Source organism: Neopelma chrysocephalum, unplaced genomic scaffold (assembly GCF_003984885.1).
Source record: "Neopelma chrysocephalum unplaced genomic scaffold, ASM398488v2 Primary Assembly neopelma1_25, whole genome shotgun sequence".
NCBI lineage: Eukaryota > Metazoa > Chordata > Aves > Passeriformes > Pipridae > Neopelma > Neopelma chrysocephalum.
The window spans coordinates 14,289,716-14,311,922 of NW_020897694.1; the positions used below are offsets into that span (position 1 = coordinate 14,289,716).

Genomic DNA, 22,207 nt, shown 5'->3' on the forward strand with positions numbered 1-22,207 from the left:
CTTACTCATTTTGTAGTAAATATTAGAGGATACTTTCAGTTTGTGAAACCAACTAGATATATAACTCATCTGACTTATGTGCAGTGCTGGAAAAGCTGAACAATGAAAGCATTTAAAACTACAGATCAGAGTTCCTACATTTGCAGTTACTTAATGGGTAGCGTGTGAATGCAATTCCTGGGAAATTTTTGATTGCTCAGAAAGGAGCCAACCAGTTTTTAATACCAAGGATCAACAAGAGAACCAGTGGAAGCCAGATCCTTTGAATGCCAGTGTTTGAACTGGAGTCTCACAGTTTGCTACATGTAAGGACAGCGTTTGTGCAGTCTGTGGCATGACTTTAATTTAATTTAGGCCTATCTAGACCACTATTACTCCTGTGACTCCAAGTGGGACAATGAAGAGTAAGGAAAAATCAGTTGTGTGCTTTTGTACTTAGCTTGGGAATCTTTGGAAGTGAGGAAGCTTTAACGGCCAGACTCAATTGCAGAAGGTGACAAAGTTAAACTGTGATTTGAACCTCATATTACAAGAAGTCTGGGTAGGATTTGATGAAGGATGCTAAATGACAAGGTGATATAGGAGTAGAGACAAAGAAAACCAGAATTAGGAGAGTAGGACTACAAGATAGGAATGGAAGTTGAATACGATATGAACAGAAGTAAGAAGAAAAACAGATGCCCAGGTGTATAAAGAATGAAAATAGAATTGGAATTCAGAAAACATTGGGGCTGGTGCTGGGACAGAGAGGGAGAAGGGCAGGAACATTAAAGGACATGTTGGGACTGGAAGTAGGTTTGCAATAGGTTAGGGAGGAAATGTCTGTAGCATTTAAGTTGTGTTGCAAATTTGGCACTGAAACAAAGCACAGACATTTGTACAAATAGAAGAGTATATTCTAATTGCTTTAAAAATCTTAAATCTGGAACTGATCCAGCTGTGGGCTCAGGATGATTTCAAAACTTACAGGGTTTTTTTAACATTTTTAAACTTGCAAATAATTTCTAAAATATATCCCAAAAAACTTCAGGTTGGTATAATCAGGTTTGCAAAATTAGAAAGGGTTGGTGTTTTGTATCATGTTGGTAGGACTTCCTTTGGAAGACGTATTATTTGTATTTGCTTGGCATTCTTTCTTATTAGTAAGCTTAACACTAGGATTTGCTGCTTCTGGGATGCTTAATTTTACAAATTTATTGTCTTCTAATGTACTTCATTGTTCAAGTACCTTTTTGAGTACTGCTGTACATCTCAGGTTTTGTAAATGGGATAGACAATGGTAAAAAAGAGTCTATTTCAGTTAGTTAAAAACAGGTTACAGTTACTGTCTTATGTAAGAAGTTGGAAATGCTAAGTGAATCTCACTTTATACATACATGATAGAAATCTTTGATTATCAATATTAGGTTAGGCTGTGCTGATGTGTTTCGTAGTTCCTCCATTCAAAAAAACCAGTTGGTTGCCATACTTTCTTCTGTATACACACCGCATGATTTTAGCATGAAATCTTTCCGTTTGCTCTCATTTTATGCAGATTTTGACAAATTATCATTTCATTATCCACTGTTTGCAGAAACAAACTCCTCTGATTTGAAAAATCTTTAAACCATCCTTACAAAACAGAGTGTAAGTCCCTCTCTGAGTACTCCATCTTCTACTTTACTCTAGAAATAACTTCTTTTATAACCACTGTGACTCTGCTTTAGCAAACTTCAGGCATCGACTGGTCAGCCTAGTGGCAGAGAGACATAATGAAGCTGGGACCTCATTCTAGATGATTCTTACATATGGGGGTTTTTTTCCATTCTTTTTCATTGACTCAATCTGTAATTTCCCTTTCATTCTCAACCCTCATTCTTCTGTGAGATTAAAATCTCTACTCTTTCATTATATCAAGTTTGCTAAAATTTCTTGATGGAGAAAAATCCTGCAGATCCACATTCCACAGGGTTTTTTTCCATAATAGTAGTATTAAAGCATAGGGTGGTTTTGTTTTCTTTTGTTTTCCCTTAGAGACCATCTAGGCAGATGAAGGAATGTGTTTCAGCACATTGTGTTATATGACTCTATACACACATGCACGCACACTTGTGCTGAAATAGTAGCCAAGAAACCAGAGATACTATCTGGCCAAGTAAAAGGAAATATGACAAAGAAACTCTGAATGGTGCTACGTTGGAGGAGTTACTAGTCCGATCAACAGTGTAGTAAGGTCAAAAGAAAACTGACCCTTTGTAACCTTGTCAGTACAAAACAGATCACACACATGTAAGCTGCTTCAAATTTCCAAAACAAAGCAAAAAAAAAAAAAATTTCTGAAGTTACTGTTCATGATTGGGTTGAGAAGCATGCTCTGGAAGCACCCAGTTGATTAAGTAGAATCATCAGAGAGCTACAGACTTCTCTGGAAAGTATAGAAAATAGATACAGAGAAGTACCTACTTCTGCTTTGCCTAAGTTTATGCGTGTTTCTGGTGTGGAAACTCAGTACAGCACAGATCATTGAACCTCAGACTAATCCAAGGTCTGAAGCTGTGGACAGGAAGGTATTGTTTGTGTTGAGGTGGAAGGTGCAAATTTGTTGTTTAGAGTCGATAAATATGACTAGTAATTAAATAAATTTGTGGGTTTCACTGCACTGTGGCTGGATGGCATGTATCTTCATGAAGACTTACTCATTTTGGAACAAAGCATTCTTCCCAGGATTGTAAACAATGTGTATACCAGAAAAGATTTAGTGTCATGTCTGCAACCAATCATGTACAAAATATGGATAATTCAAAAGTGCTGAATCTTTTTTTTTAATCATAAAATGAAAATAGGAACATACAGTCAGGAAGGAGTGATGAAATACTTAAATTATCAGCACTTGAAAAGCGTCCCCAAACAAAAATGACAGTAGTAGTCGATATCTAGATAGGTAACTGGCATTTAGCAGTTTGAGTGTAGTAACACTGAGAACAAATGTCTTACTATTGAAAAAGAAAATTGTTTTTAAAAGAAAAACCTTTTCACGAGCTCAGTAAGCAGAACTTCCAATCTCAGCCTGTGTGAGAACAATCTCATTCATGCATTGGACTGTTTACACATACACAGATGTCTTCAGAGTGATTATCAGAGGCATCATAATGGCACCTGTTTGTTCTATTCAAGTTAATTCCATGAAAATTGCTTCCTCTTTGTGCCTTAGAAACATTCCTACATCTGAAATCCTCAGGGAAAATATCTGAAGTAATCCCCTTGTTTTTGTTAAACACTCTCAATCCCACCTGAAGATAAGATGCTAAGTAGAATGGAATTGTGTTCCAACTGCAATTTGACAAATGGCAACTAACATAACAACCATGGTGGGTTAGAGTAAAGGTTCATTTGGCAATCTAACCATTTGTTAAGTCGCTTTGGTGTGAGAAGTACCATCTTCCACTTACTAGTTATCAAAGGATTTCTCTGCTGCAAGTTGTTCAGTATTCTCTTGAGAAAGTGTTAATTTTTAGCATCCCCAGCATCTTATGGTAAGGAATTTCACAGTTTTCATGTATGAATAGCAACTTATATTTGTTTACATTCTGCCTCATTAGTTGCTTTCTCATTCATCTATTTGAAAATACAGTTGACTCCTATTTCGTTCTCCATGCTGCTCATGATGTTACAGGCTTCCTATTTCTTCCTTTCCCCTCTCTTTTCCAAGCTGTAGAGTCCTAGCTTGCTGAAGTAATTTATTCCACACAGTGCAATTGTGTAAGTGTGCAATGTTGCTGGTCGTCAAAGGCAGTCCTTACTACCCTTCTCTGATGCTTTACCAGCTCTATTCCTTGTGAGGTGAAGTACTAGGATGGTTGTCAGCACTCAGTAATGCAGGCAGCAACATGGAATTGCAAAGTGACACAGTGATTTCTGTATTTTCCCTATTGCTTTTACAGTAATTTCCAAAATGCTAGTTTTGAGCATTATTTAAAACTGAACCAAAGTTTTAATGGCTTTATCTATTATAATCCCAAGATCTCACTCATGAATGAAAGCAGTCAGCTCGGAGTTCATCACTCTATGTATGTGGTTAGGAGCATTTTTAAAACCTGTGATTTACTTTGCATATATCTCCTTTATTTCCATGTCTTATTTAATGCTAAGATTCATGAGGTTTTCTACTGTTCTTCACCTCACCCTAATTTTCTACAGTCCAATAATTTCGTATTCTATCAGCAAACCTTTTTATGCCTCGTTTTTGAGATTGTCTGTTAAGTACAATGAATGAGTAAAATAGATGAAGTCCACTTCTGAGTAGAATATTATTTATCTGTCACTTAAAATTACATTGTAGTGATTTTCTCAAAATTATACTTCATTTCTGCTTTTTTTGAAGGACCTGTGGTTCTGAGTGACTGTGAAAATTAATACACCGTTGTAGTCTGACAATTCTTCAAGTCTTTAGGTGCAGGAAAAAGCAGTGTTGCTGGTATTCATGATATCCCAAGGGATGCACCACTGATATCACTGATGTCTAATACCACTTCTCCCTATCACATATAACACATGGTGGGGAAGAGAGGAGACATTTCCTTAGTATCTCTCCCAGGAAAAGACTTCACTACATGCATTTGTGTGCCAAGAAACAGATTCACATTGATCTAACATTTTTAAAAATAAGAAAAATAAGGTATACTGTAAGGTCATTGTCATTTGATTATTAACTACATATTTAGGAAAGCCATAGACTGAGTTTTCCATACATTGTGTTGCATTGTCATTATAATATTGAATTTTCCTAATGATGTTTCAAATACAGGTTACAATAGTTACATAGATAACCATACTAATATCTATGAAGCTCTTCAAAATACTGTATTAGTTCTCGAAATTTATACCTGTAATGAACAGAACTAGCATATATTCTGTGTTTACTTGTTTTTGAATCATTAAAACTTATTTTTTCATTTTCCTTTCAGGTACAGACAAATGCAACTTGGCACAGAAAGCAAAGTAGCTGAACTTCTTCACCAGAGTAAGTTAAAGTCCTTTGAAACTGAACATGTTCAACTCCTGCAACAAGAAACAGCTAAGAATCTTTCACAGTGCCAAATGGAATGTGAGAAATATCAGAGAAAACTGGAGGTATGTTATATAAAGAGACATTTTATGGGGCATTATATAGTTGTTTTCAATTAGGAAATGGAAAAGTTTTTGGGGAAAGTAACAAAGTAACAAAGAATATGAATTAATTAGTATCTCCACCAAAGTCTGCTGAGGTAGGATCGAACAACAAAGCTTATTAAGTTTGATCACTTTAGTGGAGAATAAGACTTCGGAGAGAGGAAGAAGGCAAATCTCTCATGGAGAGATGTTGAAGAGAGTGCATCATTCATGTGAGGTTTATATATCTGCTTGTATCACAACACTGCTTATGTCAGTCTATGTGATAATTGTAGGGAAAGAAGACAGTTTCACCAGATCAGCTACGGTGAATTCAGTATGATTATTTAAAACTAGGATCTGTAATAGCACTGTTACATAATAAAATACTTTTTATTGATATGCAATTCTGGAACAAATTTTTACAACTAAAAAAAGTGAAGGAGAGCATGGTGTATACAGAATTGAAAAGACCTAAACTTGCTACTCCTAGCATGGTAGGTTGACCTTGGTTGGGTGCCAGACACCCATCCAGCCACCCTTATTCCTCTTCCTGAGGAGAATGGGGCTGAGGTAAATAAGTCTATAAAGTACATGGACTGATATAAAGATAGGGAGATCACTTACCAGTTACCATCATGGACAAAACAGATTTGACCTGGGGAAAACTAATTTCACTTATTACCAATTGACACACATTTAGATGGTGGGAAACAAAGACAAAAACTGAAACATCTTTCCCCACTCCATTCTCTTCTGGGTTAACTTTCCTCCATTTCTGACTCTTGTACCTCCCCATCCCACAGCAGTGCAGGGAGGGATGGGAAATAGGGGTTTGAGTCAGTCCTTAACAGCTCTTCTCCATGGTTCTCTCCTCACACTTTTGTCCTGCTCTAGTGTGGATCCTCTGGGCTGCTTTTTCCTTCAGGAGAAAATCTCATACTTGGGCTCTCCAGAGGTTGCAGTGCCTTTGAGGCATGTCCACCTGCTCCAGCCTGGGGTACTTATGGACTGTAGTGTGGACATCTGCTTCCATATGGTCTTTCATGGTCTGCAGGAGGGCAACCTGCTTCACTGTGGGCTGCAAGACAACCTCTGCTCTGGCACATGGAGCCTCTCCTCCCCTCCTTCCCTCACCTTAGTGTCAGCACCATGGCTGTTTCTCACATTTTTTCCTTCACTCCTCACTGCCATGCAGCATTTTTGTCCTTAATTAAATATAGTTTCCTGAAGGTGCCACTGCTTTGGCTGAGAGGCACAGTCTGGGCACCTACACCCACAGTGCACCTATTTACGTAGAGCTGAATGACTGCTTATCTCTACAAACTTAGAATTTATTATCTTTCAAACATGTACTTCCAAAAATGTATCATATCCCGTTCACTTGTTTTAGTCTTGGAAATGTGAATATTCTGCAGAGAAAACTTACTTTAAAACAATATTTCTTCACCTGTTCACAGTTAGTCCCAAAATCATATCACAGAGTCCAGTTTGTGAGACTTAAATGAGATTGTCAGTGTATGTTTAAATCAAATATCAGGGCACAAACTGGAAGGGTAGAAGAAAGGCTGCCATTGCTGGCACTTTGTTTTTTGGAAAAGGGTGCCAATCTTCAGGTCCCAGGAACTATAGAGTGGAAACAGAATTAGAGAGTTTTAGATAGACTGTAATTTCTTGTTTTGTCTGTATTGGGACATTCAGATACTAGCTTATGAGGTTAGTTGTGGTCACAAGCACTGGGAATGCCAGTTTTGCTAGACTTAGAGGTTGCTAAACAGAGTTTTAATTGCACAGACATGTGAAACTTGGAGAATGTAGTTCGAGTTATATTTTCGTTTTCTTTGTGGATATTTATTTGATCTGATTATAACTTGAATATTTGACTTTCAATTCCACTAACACTTTTGGCACTTCTTTTTCTCTTTAGAGAGACACTTTTCAACCAGTGCTCTTTCATGAAGAAATGTTCTTGTAGAATTTAAATATTTGATGTCTGAAGTTTTTTTCTTTTGTTCCTTATGATTGAATTCTCTTAGGGTTTTTTATTTCCTTTCATATATATGACATTTATGTAGTAAGGTTTTTTCCTTACCTTTCTTCTAGGATACTAATCTTTATTCCTAGTGTGGTCACTAGTGTCTTGTGGCTCAGCTACAGCTGGTTTGTGAACTAACTCTTGCTTTTATTTGGGGCATAGAGTAGTTTCTCTTGCTAACTAGGAAAGGGATTGTTTATATGCTGCTGAGCTTTAATCTATACATTTATTTCTTCTGTGACACTAGACTGATCTTTTTATATTCTGGTGGCTTGTTTCTCTAAGCATTGTGCATTCCTTAGTGGTGTTGACAGTGAATCTGGTATTACTGCTGTGTACACTATTCATATATTTCTGTATCTCAAGATCTGTATTCATTTGTCATTCTGAATGTGTGTGATTTTTACTTAGGAAACTAGTATTAAATTTAGCTGCAGTACCCACTTGGTTATTACTTTATCTGTTTTGGTGAGATTTTTCTGCAAAGCATATAGATTACTATTTTACTTCTCAAGAATTTTCTTATTCCAGTTTGTTGTATATTTATGTGGTCAGTGTTGTTTCCACACTCTATCAAACTTTAGTTATTATACAGGCCTTTATAAGTTTTACTTTTGAACATGAGGTTTTTTGTTTAAAAAAATTGATAAACTGAAATCTGAATCCCATTAAAGCAACAAAAACAATTGCATTTACGCTATTCTGACTGCTATGTGTGAATTTTTTTAGTTGTTACCTTGATTTTCCTAACTTTAAAATTCTTGCAGCTTTTTCAGTGATTCTTAGAGTTATGCCTTTGGAGATAGGCATAAGTGACATGACCCGAGAGTGTAATCTGTGCAAAATCATATAATTGAAAAAATAACTGCTTTTTAAAGTATTTTAATCTTTGCTGTGCAAAAGTTACATGAAATATTTAATATCCTACTGCTATGCATTTTACATGTATTGTATTTTGCCACTTTCAAAAGTAGCTGTAATGCTGAATCTCTGGTATTTTCATTATTCATTCTCACAGGTGCTTACGAAGGAATTTTATAGTCTTCAGTCTTCTAGTGAAACACGCATTATTGAGCTTCAAACACAGAATTCGGAGTTTCAAGCAAGACTAGATACTTACGAAAAACTGGAAAAAGAGCTCGATGAGATAATATTGCAGACAGCAGAAAGTAAGTTCTGTAACGAGTTATACTCTGTCTGGGGGTGTTTCTGGCATTATGACAAGATTTCGTTTTTCTCGTGGCACTTGGAAAGTAATACAGTGCCTGTCATTCTCCTTCCTTATGCCTGACAAGTAAAAGACAGTAATTATTTTGATGGAAAATATTAATGACAGGTTTCTAAATGTATCTGTAAATGTGTATCCATATGTCTAAGTTTGTGTGTATTAAACATCATCTCAGTATTCTGTCATTTCTCTTTTCCTTATTCTGATAATCCATTATAATTGGATATGGTTTTTAGGATTCTGCTATTATTTATTTTAAATATTAGGAAACCCTCTTTCTTGACAGACAAATATAGGTTTCATAATACATGATTAATGTGAATTCTTTAATTAATTGGAAGGGGAGGAAAATTCTTCCATGCGTTGTATTAATAATAAATGGATATTAAGTACTTGTTTGTTGCAGCTAAGTCTGTATTGAGTACTAAACCATGGATTAAATTCATACCTGATTAGTCTTGAAAATATTTGTGTCTGTTCTCAAACACAGCAAAATTTCTGTAAAACCTCTATTGATTTGATTCTCAGCCTAAATGAGTCCACAAAGCAAGTAATTTCTAATTTGAAACTCTGACTCTAATCTTGAAGTCTTTTAGCCTGTTCGTAAATAGAGTACAATTCTAAACTAGAATAGAGTAAGATTCTAAACTAATTCAACTATCTTCTTATCCTTTGCTCTTTCTTTGCTCCTCAAAAAATGGTCACAATTTATAATGTGTTCCAGGTAGAAGATCATTTCATAAGCTTTATATACAAAGAACAGTGTATATCAAAGTATGTATTACCAAGATGCAGTGATGTCAGGGAATTTTTAGTAATTAGACTGCACATAGTTTATTAATTTTATACACTGCAGCTTGTACTTAGAATGGCCTGACTACCCAAAGGTTCCAGTCTGAACATAAGCACATTTGCTATATACATGTTTATATTTATTTGGTAACATGTTTTTGGAAGTGTATATAGAAACTTGTCTAAGGAGTATTTATGTATTAATAAAGAATTTTTTCCAAGGAGAAGATAGAGTTCAAAACGCTGGTTTTTTTCCACTGGTTTACATTTTCTTACACATCTTAGGATGGCATTAAAGATTTTACAGAACTAAATCATTCTTAACTTCTTCTTAAGTATCTATTTTAATTACAATTTACAGTCTATGCTACAATATGACTACGAGAAATAAAAGTTTCCAAATGAACTGTTCTCTTAAAATATAATGACTTCATTTTCTGATTTCATTGGAGAAAAAAAGGTGTTACAGTTTAATATTGTTTCAATTTACTTTTTATTTAATAATGAACTTTCTATTATTATAGTGTACTTGATATAGAAAGTTAGGATTAATACTACCACTAGTACTAAGACTAGCATCTGAGGGAAAACAGAAGAAAAAAAGGATTTTTAAAAAAAAAACACTTTAAAGGGGAAGACAGATATACTTCCTCCTGTGTCTCAAATTATGTCCTGATATTTACATGTCAGAAATAGCTAAAGGTAGAAAAATAGTTGAAAGGAAATATAAGTATTTTTCAAATTAAATATATTATGGAAAACTTCAGTCTGTCTTCTGGGGAATATAATTTAGACTGAGGCATTGTGTGGAAGACAATTTTAACTTTCTATGAATTTTAGCGGTAATAAGGATTAGTCTTCAGTCCTGTGGTCACTTCTTTATATTTAACTAGCATATAATATTTCTTTCTTTCTCTTGAGTCATAAAGCCTCCACTGTTTTACAATATGTGGGGATGCCAGTGGAGGTTGGGTTCTCTGGACTTTTTAATAAACTGTGTGTTTGCACATGTGAGGTGGCTTTTGTCATATAATATATAAATAATATATATATTATTACATATATTATAAATAGTAAATATATAAACTTTTTAATTTTTCCTTTGGAAAATGTGCATGTGGAAAAGATCACTGAACTTGTACTATGAGTAACCCATCATTATGCCTCGCTTTTTTAATATTGAAATTATATGAAACAGACTGTTCAGGAAACTATCAAGAATTTATATACCCACTTCTTATAGCATCTAAGTGGTTTCCACATGAATAAAAAAAGTAAACTTTCTTGGCATTTATCTAGTCTTCCTTTTCAGGGTAAAATCTTCACTCTAGCGTTTTTTTGTTGTAGACTAGTTGTTTGATTTTTTTCTTGCTTCCATGGTTAGTATCTTCCTAAGAAAAAAACCAAACCTATCTATATCCTCACAATGGCACTGTTTTGCCAAGTAGTGTATAAAACTGTTGTTAATAAGTGTCTGCTAACTTGTAAAATGTATGTTTTCCATCACTAAGTCAGGTGGAGAACCTGAAATGTCAGAAGAGAAGAGAAGCACACACTGATACAGAACATTACCTTGACTTGATACCTACAACATTTCAATTTTTTTGTGCTTGTTTTCATGATCTGACATTTACTGAACACTTCTGACAGATATGAATTTACAGGACAAGATCTCATTGATGTTTTTCTGCAACATGCAGCACTGAATTTGTGATCAAAAAGAAGGGTATTGACAAAAGCAAGCTAAATTACTTTTATGTTTTCCTGAACCATAAGTGTTTAACAGCACTGGAGAGTTCCCTGTCATATTTAAAACAGCCCTGAAGTTCTGGTGCATTTGTAATGCCACATTAGTAAACTTTTTCTGTCATACTTACTGGAATTTCTGTATTGTTTTTCACGTAACTAAATATGTGACTTATCATAACTGCTCTACTAGAGGCTTTTATCTTTCTTCAATGTGTTTTAAGAATCCTTTTTAAAAATAGCATTACAAGGGTATTAGGCAAGTGAGGACAGAAGCTATAGCATTGTGCAAGTTGTTGAGAAGTGAAGGTATGTCTGATTTTGAGGTACTTGAGCATTAGGAAAGATGAGTCAGATAGGACTCTTATGTCATTTCCTCAGTTTGTTTCTCCTGTTCCCAACTACTTGATTCATCAAAGCTGTTGTGTGCTGCCTGGGCTGGTGTTCACTTGTGCTCCCTCCTTCTCTCCTGCCACTCCCCTTTTCTCATTGTCCCCCTTTACCGCTCTTCACTGTCCCCATCTCTCTGCCCCTGCCTTTAACTCACACACACACTTCTTTTTTTTCTTTCTTTTTTTGTTTTTCTGGCCCACTTCATCTTACAGGAGAGAGGAAACCTGAATTTCACAAGCTGAAATATGAAAATCTGTACATATTTTAATCTTGCTGCAATTGGGATTTCTTTTCAAAGCAATTGTAATGTGTTTAAATTCCTTAGAAATGCATTTTCAAAAATCAATCATCTATGGAGGCAGAGATTATTTTTTATATTTTTACTTTGCATAAACATAAGAATCTCCTTCTTGCCCTTCTCTGAAGATGTTTATGACATTTGTTTTCCTCAAATGTGGTGAAATTTCTAATCACCATAGTCTTTCAAAAATAATAGTGAGCAGCCTCACAGTGACATCAGCTTCCTCAGCAACATCAGATGTGTCCCTTCTGGTCCCATGGGCTTAGTTATGTCCTGTCACCTTAAACACTTCCTAATTTTATCTTCCTCTATATCCTCATATATGCACAGAAAATTAATTATTTAGAAAAAAAACTTAAACAGTCTAATCCTCTACTGCTGAATTGAACTTATACTACTAGTATGTATTTTGTGACCATACCAATAGTATGAATATTCAAAGCCTCTGAACTCTTTGTCTTTTCTTTCTTATTGCATGTCTTATGTTAATCATAAAAATAAAAAGTGTTGTAAGAAATTAAAGTATGGCACTGTATTAATGTTATTTGTGAACAAAATTGTTCCATTTAAGTCCAGAAGGTTATACTAACTGAACATTTAGCTTCTAGAAAAATATTTTTCCATGTGTAGGGTTATAAATAGAATTGCTTAGAAGTTTGTAAGTTCTGACACTGTTTTTCAACAGTACCTTTTTGCAATTTTTTTCAGTGGAAGATGAATTTGAAGCTGAAAGGGTTCTCTTCTCGTATGGATATGGTGCTAATGTTCCTACAACAGCCAAAAGACGACTAAAGCAAAGGTAAAGAAAAGTACCTCCTGAATTTACTTATTCAAGATAAACTAAATGAAGATAAGTGCATTATGTTTTCTCTTGGAATCCATCCAGTTTGATTAACATAAGGAGGTTTTTTAATTCCGTAAGTATATGGGAATAGATTGAGGACTAGGACCTGTTAATGTGGTTGATGCATATGAATAAACATATACATGTTTTTCGAAGTCTTTTTAAGATCTCTTTTCATTGACTTTCAGAAAGATTAATTTTTATTGTATAAAACTAAGCAGCTGTAAAAACAGGTTAGTTACATTCTTTACATTTATATAATAGGAAATATATTACTGATACCCTAAAGGTTATTGTATTTAATGGTAAGAAAAACACATATGTCAGGAAATTAGGAAAGACAAGTTTTCAGAGCATCCCTATTTCATTTTTATGACTACAGGATCTTATTCCACTTACATTTTTTCAGTTTACTCTGATTTGGCCAATTTGATAATTTGATCAGTAGATTAAAATGACATGTAGGTGAATAACATACCTCTTGATCATACCCATTTTTAAATAATAAATTTATATTATGCATTGCCTTTAAGAAATAATACTAACATTTGAATGACTCATTGTGAGCCCATGTGTTGTGACTATGACTCACTTCTCCCAGGCAACTAGCAACAGGACAAGAGGAAATTACCTCAAGCTATGCCATGGGAGGTTCAGGTTGGACAATTTCTCCATAGAAAGGGTTGTCGACCATTAGAACAGACTGCCCAGGAAGGTGGTGGAGTTACCATCCCAGGAAGGATTCAAGAAATGACTGGATGTGGTACTTAGTGCCATGGTCTAGTTGTCAATGTGGTATTCAGTCATAGGTTGGACTGGATCTTGGGGGTCTTTTCCAACTTTAATGATTCTATGAATGTGGATTTATTCATAATACTTTTAAACTGTGACCACAGTAAAACCTCTGCTGTTGTTCAAAATTAGGATGGTGGTTCTCCTAGGATGAGACTTATTCCACGTGATCCAAGTGCGCCTACAATTGCTCAAGTGCAGGAAAGTCAGCTGCATAATTGTACTAGTAGTAGGTTTTGACCAAAATGAGAAACTCCACCATCGTTGGTGGGCACACCCACCTTCTCCATGAAGGTCTCTTTTAACCCTCACCTTCTCCATGACAGAGAATATTTAATGTCAAAAGTTACTAATGAGAATTAAGGGCAAATGGTGGTCTGTTCATATTTTCAGCAAAGATTTATGGGCCACCTACTATTTCTTCTGCCCTATATATTTGTTTTTCAAATGTTGTCGATATGATTGTCAATCAGATTAGACCTATTGTGGACCGAGTTACATATTGCTGACTACCATGAAAGATTTTATGTAGTGCTTAACTTAAGCATGACTTAATTTGCTCTTTTAAGCCTCTTCAGATTGTTTCCTTGTAAGATTTCTCTTTATACTGCATAAAAATGAAGAAGAAGAAAAGAACAGGGGTGTGGGGGTGTGAAAAAAAACTTCCATAACCCTGTTGTGGGTCTGGTTTTGGAGACTGTTGAGAGTCCTGTAACATCATTTCCTAAAACTTCAGTTTCTTCCTCCTTTGTCAATAGTTTGGGAACTTTTCTGAGTTTCAGGCTATATCCTTGTTTTTCCCTACCTTATTAGATTCAGTTTAGATTATTTACATGTATAAGAATTGTGCTAAATCACTGCTGAATACTGAATCTGATGATCAGTAGGCCAGGATTTCAGATATGCTTGGAAGACACTTTCTGAGCTTAGAAGTGGCTCTGTCATTCAGAATGTCATTGTTCCAAAAGGCATTGACTAATAAAACTGATTTAATCCTTCATAATGGTGTTGGAGACTTCATAGACTTTCTCTATCTTTTAAAATTAAAAAAGCCATAGAAGTCTGTCTATGGTTTACCTGCTGTTTTGATTCAAGGAAAACTGCCATGCAGAAAATGTGTGTGTTGCCTTTGGCTCCCAGAGTTTTTAAGCAAAGACTCTGTGACACAAGCTTCTATGTTTAGAGCCATTAAAGAAACACAGATAAGTTTTGTGGTCTCTAGGATTGCTCTGGAGTCCATTGCTCTTTGGTCCCTGAAATATGGGATCCTAAATAAAGGGCTCTTTTAAGTTCACATCAGGCTCTTCAGTTTCTGAAACTTTGTACAAAACCTGCATTTTCAAGCATAGGGCATTGTGGGGTCTGTACTTCTTTGCCTACTTGCCAATAACAACTATTTAATTACTTTGGACATAGGCACTATACACCCATAGTACTAAACTAAACATCCTTGGGAACACTCTGAAGCATCAAGACCAAATGGCATGTAGCATCCCATTTCCATAAAACTAAATTCTCATTGTGGGTTAAGCTGCACGTGAACGACGCATTGGCAATGATTTGCTTGCCCATGCTAACTTCTCAGCCATGCCTAGGAACTGCTTGGGAGAGTGTAAATGAGAAAATGCGGAATACTACCAGACTGACTCTAGTGGTTTGCTAACAATAAATTATCACATTCTCTAGCACTGCATAATTTTTTAGTATAGTTATAATAAAAGGTTTCCAGAATAAGATGTCTTTGCAGATCAGTCCCTTTGTCCCTTTGCTTTAAACTAAAACTAGTCAAAAAATGTATCAGTGAGTATGCTTGAAAGACGTATTTGTGTTATCCTTAAATAACTTGCAAATTCAGGTCAAGTTCACTGAATAGTTGTAGCTGGGAAAATTAGGATGGGCTGCATTCCTAAAGTTGCCATAGGAAGGTACCCAAGTTTTCCCTCACACTCTAAGAGCAACTAGTCAAAGAAGTGGTTCATTTCTCTTTTGTGCTAGATGAGATCTTCACACATATCTCCTAAACAAAAATCTAAATAACTAGTTAGGAGAATTAACTTCTGTTTTTCTCAGTTACTGTTTACACAGCCTAATGCTCCTTGTAGGAGGAACTGAGAGAACCAACCTCATGGTAAAAGCTATTGAAAATTGCAGGTAATTCCTCTCACAATAGGCAAAAGTAAAAGATTTCTGCATGAAAGGGTAGGTTTATAACACAGATGAAAAATATTAAGACTTCTTCCAAATCTAAAAGTGTATTCCATTTTACTGAGGAGGAGGTGGAAATTATGACTGGTCAAATTTTCACAGAAACTTTGTACACTCAACTAGCTTTACACAGTGTAAGCCTCAGCTTAAGGGTAAATATAATCTCCCTGTCAGTCTGCTTTAGACCGGTTATCCTCTCATAGATTCCGTATTATTGTCAAGAACTGGTTGTGGAGTTATTCAAGAACCCTCTGGATGCAATCCCGTGCAATGTGCTCTGGGATGACCCTGCTTGAGCAGGGAGGTTGGACCAAATGACCCACTGTGGTCCCTTCCATATCCTTCTGTGATACTGTGATTAATAATAGTTTGGAAGACTAGGTTAGATGTCTGGAAGTAGGCTCTGCAATTGCATATTGAATCTGCCTATGGATCTGTGCTGTTAAATTGATGATAAACTCTTGATTTTGGACATGAAGTGTGCAGGAGATTGAGGATCTTATTTTTAACTAGGTTGTTAAGTGTCTCAATAATCCTTTCTCTTCAAGGTAATTTGCAACTGTATGTAAGTTTATTTTAAAAAAGTGGCGATAGTGTTTTATTATTTAGCATATTAAATGTCAGACAAAACAATTTTGCTTCTGTTTTGAAAATGATAAAATACTACATTTTTCATTGTTCCGTTATGAAATGTATATTGATGTGTGTTTTTTTAAACTATTATTTAAGGAGAAGCCTGTTACAGTGATTCTGTAAAGTTGCTAAAAAGTAAATACTCATAATTAGATGAAGCATTTTGGCAGTATTGCTGCAACTGTGTAGTACTGGAAAAATTATATAGGTAATTACTTTGTATAAAATACTACAATTGGCATAAATGTGGGAATGCTATTTCAGTGCTATTACATTTTGTAATATTTTCATTGTTTTTCTAAATTTGACCATGCAGCATGTTTAACTATGTAGTTGATATATATTAGTATTTAAGCATTGGTGAGAAATTAAGGCAATCAAGTTCTGCAGTATGGTGTGAGAATTTCTTTTGCCTATTTTGGAAAGTAGGCCTAAGTTGGAAAAAATTCAACTTAAGCTTGATTTTTATTGGTACAGTGTTCACTTGGCAAGAAGATTACTGCAACTAGAAAAGCAAAACTCATTGCTTGTAAAAGATCTGGAACATCAGAAGGAACAAGTAACACAGATTTCACAAGAGGTAAATTACTGCTACACAAAAATTCAAATCAGTAGAAACTCTAAACATTGCAGAACAGCTGTTCATAAAATGAAATGTTTATTATCTATTTGATGTAAAAAAATGGCCTCATAATTAACCAAAACTCTATGATAAAAGTTTTCAAAGAAGTTTTTATTGTATTTTGAAACTAATATTGAAAGAGGAATTATTTTAGAGGCTAAACAAGAATGTGAGGCAGACACAGAGCGTTTTGATTTCTGAACACAAGACCAGCTGGCCAGACTAGTTTATTCTGTTTGATACTTAATTGTTCAATGAATACATTGTTACTTTTTATACAGCTCTTCTCTTAAATCACTTTTGAAGACATTTCTGTAAATCCTTTTCTACAATTGTTCGGTTTTTGAGTCTTTGTTACAATGAATTTAATTTAATGGTCTTTTAAAATTCTGTATATAATACCTGAAATTACATATTAGTTCGACTTAGAGAACAAACACTAAACAAAACTTAGCTTGAAATGTCCCAGAATTAGGACAAACTAATATTATGAGGTATTTTTAGGACTGTCTTTTAACTTTCTCTTAGGAACCAAAGAACAACTATGTTTTCTATGATATATTGCCACTATGGAATTTCTAGGCTTACAATTTCAGGAATGTGATTTAACAGTTTGATTTTAAAATCATGGTAATTATAAATTAGGATTACTACACCCAAGTACTCTGCTGTGCAAATATTTGAATTTTTTAAATATTTTTAAATTATGAATTTTATGTACTTTATATGTATATATATGATTATATATAGTATTTTAATGAAAGATACATGAACAGTGAAGTTGTTTTTTTTTGACCAATACTATAATTTGTTATGTATTCTTCTTAAGTATATCCTAGTAATTTGTATTTGACTGAAACATATTCTTTCAGATCTTTACTTGCAGACATCAGGAAATTGGTGAATCTATTGCTATGCTTGGTATTCTTCCCTATCACTGTTCTTTATCTTTAATCTTTCTGGTTTTCACTTCATTATGTTTCTTACCCACATTAGCTTTATATTTGCTTCTAGATCACTGATGAAAGATTGAGTACCAGTGACCCTAGTTCAAATTCTGGCAAAATTCCACTCGAACATCCTCACCTCTTTTTATTCTGCCGTTAAATTCTTGATTTTTATAATTTAATTTTATAGTTTAGATCTGAATGTAATCCAGTACAAAGTTAAACATTTTGCAGATAGCTAGTGCACAGTCTACTAACATCAAACTCTTATGTGTAAATAAAATCTTTTAAGACCTGCTTTCAGTTAAACTCACGTCTGGCATTCAGGTCTGAACACTTCAGCAGATTTATTTCTTCCTTTTTTAATTTTGCATATGATTATAGGTAATTTGTTTGATAAGAATAACTTATGCCATACTGCTTGCCATCCTTCAGTATGTGCACAAGGAGTTTACACTTGTGAACATAGTGGAGTGGAAAGTAGTCCATTGTTCTTATGTTACACAAGCTGATCATCTGACTTGTATTCAAACAGATGGCAAAAACTGTATTCAAACTTCTGTGTTTTCATCAGCATTATATACAGTTTTACTGTGTCTCTGCCAGTTTGGGTTGTACTGTTTCTAGAATTTATTTGCTCCCATTTTTTGTCTGCTAGTATCAACTTCCCCCTTGAAGTTGTAGCTCCTGTGGTAAATTTCCTGCATTTCATATTTTATGCTGATTGCTATCTATTATCTTTTTCTATATAGTTAAAGTTCTTAAACTTGTGTTTGCTGTCTTTAAATCATTCCCTGAGCCAAGATAGATTTTTACTCCAAGCTGTTGTAACTTTCTTGATTTTTATTTTTTTTTAAGAACAAAAGAGAAATCCTGTAAACTACAGCATGCTTGAGGAGCCCATTATTATTCTTTTGATTGACAGTTTGTTCAGTCATTTAGAAGAAATCTAGAAAATGGATAAAAAGTTGATGCAAAAGTGATTGTATCAGTTCTTAGTTTTGAATTTGCATTAAATACTGCTATTTCGGTGCAGTATTTAAGATACAACTGGGTTTTGTTAGCTTTTTAAAGGAGGGTGGAAAAGAAAAATAATTCAATAAATAAAATGGACGCTCTAAGACTTCTTTTGGTCTGTCCTTGAAACAATTGCTGTTGAGTTTACAGAAAGAAATCATATTGATCCTCTGGGAAGGTTCAGCATTACCAAGAAGAAAATACTGACTTCTCCATAATTTCATTCATTTTAAGGAAGTCTGATATACTGTACTTACTTGAAAGTTGGAATCCTATGGAAAAGCTCAGCTACTGAAAAAAAAACTTGTCAGTCTTCTGTTAGTCCTATTACAGTTTGTCAGGTTTCCCTTAACTGCAGGATCCTATCTATTTTGACAGTGTGATACAGCATTAGAAAAGAATTTTTCCTTAAAGTCCTGTTTCTGATGCTTTGTGTAGCAGTGACCTGCAGTGTTAAAGTAGGTATTGAGAGTTTCTTTCTACTACAGAAGGTTTGTTGACCGTGCCTAGGACAAAGAGAATAAAGGAATTCTCATGACCAGATCCAAGAAAGATCCTCAGCTAGTGATAATCCATTTATTGCCTCTGCAACTCACTTTGTTACTCTCAGTTTAAGTGGAAGCCTATATATCAGCTTCTGCAAAGTAGTGATCTGTAAGTACTACATCTAGAGTCCAGTCTAAATTTTAGAATTAATTCACTTTGCAGAGATTTGAACAGCAGTGCCAGAACTGATAGATAGAGTCCCTTTTGTCTAGAAGGCTAATGTGGTCTTTGGGTAACTTAAAAAGCAACTAGCAAGTCAGTATACAGAAAAAATGGTACTCTGACTGAAGAAATTAATTAGCTGAGTAGCGGGCTTGCCACTGAATGCCTTTTTTGAGCCTTCACCATGACATTGTATTTTTTCATGACTTGTGTGTACTCCAGCTGCTGAAACTACTAAATCTTGTTGTGTGATCTTCAGTCTGTACATAATTTAGTGAATGATCTTGTTATATTGCTCAAGATGCAGACCATATCATGCAAGATTGTTAAACCTAGTGATCCTAATTTGTTCAGGGAGCAAGGCTAGAAAGGTTTATTTCCTACTTATGGGAATGACAGTTACTTTATACTAGTCTTTTAAACATCTTGTTGGATTTTGCTGTTCATACAGAGTAATGGATGACAAGAAAGGGATTTTTTTTTTCCATTTGGACTGTATTTTTATCTAGATTCAATTTCTGAGCTGAAAATTCTATTGTAATACTATACTGTTTTTAAAAAGTCACCAGTCAATAACACCACAAACAGAGGTATTGACTGTTCTTATTTTTTTTAATCAGTGGAAGCTGTTACATTAAAACTCTTGAAAATGCAGATTAGGGAAGTGTAGAGAGTAGCATGATTGCAGTGAAAATAACAAATAATTAGAACAAAAAACTGGGAGGATAATATACTAGTTAGTAATTTAAAGGTGGTTTGTTTCCCCTTTTCTTTTGTTTGGGGTGTATATTATTCATCATGGTCAGGCTTCGTGAATGAAGATTTGGGAAGGGCTCTACCCACGTTTGTTGCAAGCACGTTGGTGGCTAAAAAGGCCAATACGAGATAGGCATGTCCAGTTGCAAAAGGCACAGCAGAAAGACTCCTTAGGTGGTATATTCTGCAAGGCACGATTCTTTCTGCGTTGTCTTTTCTCCTCAAGGGTGATCCTGCGTGCTTTCTCAAAAGCATCAGCAGCGTTATAGATAGTGTGTCTCCAGGCCTCCCAATTGGAGGCCAGAGTAGACCAGTTATGATGATCAATGGCCAAGGCTGAGATGTTGTTTCAGGGAGTCCTTGTATCTTTTCTTCGGGGCTCCTCTCTTGCGGCAGCCGGTGGCAAGTTCACCATAAAGCAAGATCTTAGGGAGGTGGTGGTCCTTCATCCTGGAGATGTGCCCTGCCCAACGCAGCTGTGTTCTCAGTAACATGGCCTCAATACTTGTGACTGCTGTATATTATTATGCAACTGGTAAAAATTGATAATATCTAATAATAATTCAATAATAATCAAGTAATTGTGCTTTATAAATTATAAAATTTTTAGTAGTAATACCTTTTTTTTTGGCAGCTTGACAGAGCAAATTCTTTGTTGAACCAAGCGCAACAGCCATACAAATATCTCATTGAAACTGTGCATCAGAGAGATTCTCAAATAAGTCAACAGAAAGAACATATTACACAACTTGAAAAAGATGTCAGGTAATTAAAATCACTATTTCTTTTTTTACTTTCTCTTGAACTGAAAGTGAAATTACTTATGTGTTTATCATTAGAAAAAAATGTTGCAATTGGCCTCAAAGTGGGAGATGTTAACACTTCATCATTGATGAACTCCAGTCTTTATGCTGGAACTCTAGTATCTGTGATTTCACTCATAATGTCAGAAAAAGGGGCTTTAGGTTTGGAAAAGCAGCTATGACAGTCAGGTTTAAAGTGAATTTGGAGTTGAGAAGAGCTCCCATGAAGTAGAGGAAAATTCGGGAGAGTAAAAGGAAAGAATGGCACACTAGATGTACAAAAGTAAAAAATAAAGAAATATAATCAGAGAAAAATAATAGACTAGTCCACCAGCAAAGGTTATTTTAGGCATAAGTAGAGCTTATTCTCTGGTGGAGGGTCTCTGATTTGCTGTTATATTTGTCTGTCAGAACTCTCTGACCACTGACCAACTTCCCAGCATCATACAGTTTTAGATGATGGTAATAGGAAAATGTCTTTCATTATTCACATAGTAGTCCAAAAGTCTCTCAAAAGCTAGAAAAGAAAGGAAGTAAATAGATGAGGTCATTTCTGAAAGTGTATGTTTCATACTTTAAAATATGTAAGAACTTGAATGCATTATTAACATTGATTTTCTGGAGTTTCTATGGCTCATTGGAAATGATCTGTATGCCCAGGTATTCACCTTAAATTTAGCCTACAAATTAAGGTACCTAAATTAGGGATTGAGGTCAACTTTCCTTAGTAATTCATGGTGGAAGTGACATCTCCAAAAAGCAATTCAGATTTTGGATGGAGTGAGTCATTTCCTAGAGATGCCTGTTACTCTCCATTAACTGTAAAGGGAACTTTTTTCATCTTGAAGTGCCTCAGGTTAAGGAAGAAAATGGATCTTCCCCACAGTGTGACCATTCATGGTAAACATACCAGCAGTATTCTACTGTGGGGAGCTGGGGTGTGCTCACCACTAGTCTCTGTTCCTGTAAAGGAAAATGTGGTCTGACAAAAAAATATTGTAGCAAAAAAAAGTGACACTTACTTTGTACATCAAATATTTTGGTAAGAAGTTTTTTTCCTCTCGTTTCCAATATTCCTTGTAAACTAAAAACAGCTATTATTCCCCTAGTTTGCCTTGTTTTGTAGGCCAGTGAAATTCTTGGAAACAGTCTAATGTCTCAGGGCTTTTGGTACAATTTGTAGTCCCTAATTTTGCTATTCATAACTCCACATTCAAAACAAAGGTTCTAAATTGCTGCTATTCCCCGGCACACAAGA

The 22,207-nt window shown here is 35.0% G+C and overlaps 1 protein-coding gene across 6 annotated transcripts in view; it reads left to right on the forward strand.

The window, feature by feature from the left end:
• PIBF1 (progesterone immunomodulatory binding factor 1) overlaps positions 1–22,207 on the forward strand; it is a 113,558-nt gene that overhangs the window by 61,935 nt on the left and 29,416 nt on the right. For all 6 annotated transcript variants that reach the window (XM_027674523.1, XM_027674524.1, XM_027674522.1 and 3 more), the window contains 5 exons: positions 4,944–5,109; positions 8,181–8,331; positions 12,331–12,421; positions 16,574–16,676; positions 20,781–20,911. In XM_027674523.1, coding sequence (XP_027530324.1) covers positions 4,944–5,109; positions 8,181–8,331; positions 12,331–12,421; positions 16,574–16,676; positions 20,781–20,911 — 642 coding nt within the window. The remainder of the gene's footprint in view (positions 1–4,943; positions 5,110–8,180; positions 8,332–12,330; positions 12,422–16,573; positions 16,677–20,780; positions 20,912–22,207) is intronic.